Source organism: Penaeus chinensis, chromosome 39, assembly GCF_019202785.1.
Source record: "Penaeus chinensis breed Huanghai No. 1 chromosome 39, ASM1920278v2, whole genome shotgun sequence".
NCBI classification, from domain to species: Eukaryota; Metazoa; Arthropoda; class Malacostraca; order Decapoda; family Penaeidae; genus Penaeus; species Penaeus chinensis.
This window is the reverse complement of record NC_061857.1, coordinates 23,836,871-23,839,370: the sequence shown is the minus strand read 5'-3', so window position 1 is coordinate 23,839,370 and position 2,500 is coordinate 23,836,871. Positions and strand designations below refer to the sequence as shown.

Below are 2,500 nucleotides of genomic sequence, written 5' to 3'. Positions count from 1 at the left end.
TGAAAAATGTTTGCTTTGTGACCAGCTGTCATGGTGAGAAATAGTGGCAAGTACATGTGCAACAAGAACTTTTACCCTTTTTTTTCATACAACAAACATTTTTCTCAATGTTACTGTTTCACTGGATTTTTTTTTTTTCTCCCATTTTTATACATTCACATTTATGAAGACCCAATAACCCCAGGCTTATGTACACCATCCAAAATACCACTGAATATCACCAAAATATGAAGAGATTACTTCATAATACCAAAATAGTAGAACTCTCCTAAACCTAGTGAAGGAAGTTTCATTATACAAACAATCCAATGTACAAGAGTATATAATGTTATATTTACAATACTTTTTTTATTTCCCAAAATGTTAGTTATGTTAATAATTCGACAAAAGCTGCTCTTACTTTAAAACGAATATATATTTATCTTTCATTAAATAATAAAAATCAATGCTTTATTGAAAATCAACCCATAATGGAGAGGAAGGACTGTACTACAGTTTGACCTCTTTAAAACACTCAATTTTTGAAGTGTTGTTCCCTATCGCAGAAGGGAAAATACAACAAAAGTAATCAACAATACTCATGGGATTCTCTCTTCTTTAATAAATCCACCACTCTCAAATCCCTTACTGCAAATCCCATCAGGACTGCAATGTGGGAAAAGAAAAAGGGAAAAGTCTTTTACCAAAGGGAACTGAAGAGAAGGTTGAGAAGAGCAGCTAATACCTTCACATGTAAACCACTTTGAGCAAATCAGTTTCCAAATGACTGAAGAAGAAAAAAAAAAAAAGAAAAACGACATCTTGCACTAACAATACTGTTCATTGTCAGCTTATTTGTTGTTCGAACACTTGCCATATTACAAATACACACAATTATTATCAGAAACTAACAATGAACATGCTGAAAGCCTGATCCTTTTGAAGTCTTGGCTTTCAACTTTCATGCTTCAAAATCAATTTCTTAATCCCTGCAGTAAACAATTATGGGACTTGTGCATCTACCTGTAACATCCTTAATCTAAATATACTCTTGACTAGCAACTGGAGTTCCCTATATAGTTATGAAACCAACTGACTCTCAAATAGGATGTAGCCTTATGTTAAAGGCATCAGAATTAGAATGTGTTACATGATGTTTATACTTTTACTGTGAATATCTCTATCTCATTCAGTTTTATCTCCTTAAATTGAGGAAAATGGATTACAGCAATAATTTTAATTTGGAAAATAATGATCAATTTAAACTGAGATTCCTAAGTATGTCATGTAAGTTGGCAAAATTATTCCTTAATATCCCAGTATTTATAATTCCAGTCTGAACACACACATACATAAAAATAAATACCAAGAAAATACAGACAAAAAAAACACATAACAGACCATACTCAAGGAAGTAACACTACCTGGGATTTTGCATTATCATATCAATATAAATGTAATTACTTTGATTCTACAACATGGACATGTACACACGTTCCATTAGCAGAGAGCAAAACAAGACCAAGCACAATTGCAAAACACATCTCTATCAGAAAAAAAAAAATTCTTTACATTTCCTACCATACACAGAAAGTATGCTTCCAATCCTTACTCTCCTCTTCTGATTACAGGATATTCAGTCACTAGTATTTTAAAGAGGTTCTTCTGTAGAAGAAAATCAAATCCTGAGGATTTATTTGAAAATCATTCATATATTACTGATATTTTTTTAAAAACTTTTATTCAATGTTAGCCTTTTAAAAAAAAGAAGAAAGACTGAAAAGATAAAGAAAAAAATTTAACTATAATTAAAACAGTTTTTCTTCTTTAGCACAGATACAATTTGTATAAATCTCCTGTACACTGAATAATATTTTCGAAAATAATATCATAAGCTATCTGCTGCCGAGTTTTCAAGACCAAAGAGGAAAGATCTTCCAATTTCTAAGAACTCTTCTCTGTATTTTTTTTATGAACAAGACTGGGTGCATTCGCTGGACTAGTGACAGCTTGTCCAGGGACAAACTCCGCAGCATATGGATTTAAGTTGCTCTGAAAGGGGGAGACCATAAAAAATTGTCAATAATGAGTTATCTCAAGTAACAATAACAAAAAATTATACATGCATGCAAATACAAAATGATTATACCATTATCGCAATACTTATAACAGCAACAGTAATAACAACTGAGCAATAATGAAATGGAAGAAGAAGAAGAAGAAGAAGAAGAAGAAGAAGAAGAAGAAGAAAAAAAAAAAAAATCACTTACATTAGCAACAACATCCTCTTTCATGCCCATCTTCTGCATACTGCCAGTCAAGTCAGAGGTCGTATTATTTCTTGATCTGGAAGTAAATAAAGATAGGTATAAATTCTACCCAAACAAGCTTTGGCCTTTAACAAGACATCCTCAACTATAGTTACAAAGAGAAAAGTGATTAAAATAATCAATAAATAAACACACACAAACATGGATAAATAAGGGTGACATCAAAACTATTTTCACTTCATTTATAATCA

At 31.4% G+C, this 2,500-nt stretch overlaps 1 protein-coding gene across 1 annotated transcript in view; it reads right to left on the bottom strand.

The window, feature by feature from the left end:
* LOC125046645 (polyadenylate-binding protein-interacting protein 2-like) overlaps positions 1–2,500 on the bottom strand; it is a 29,414-nt gene that overhangs the window by 2,163 nt on the left and 24,751 nt on the right. Inside the window, exons 4-5 of the mRNA XM_047644485.1 lie at positions 2,250–2,325; positions 1–2,031 (exon numbers count right to left, since the gene is read on the bottom strand). The exon at positions 1–2,031 is cut by the window's left edge and continues 2,163 nt beyond it. Coding sequence (XP_047500441.1) covers positions 1,924–2,031; positions 2,250–2,325 — 184 coding nt within the window. The 3' untranslated portion in view covers positions 1–1,923. The remainder of the gene's footprint in view (positions 2,032–2,249; positions 2,326–2,500) is intronic.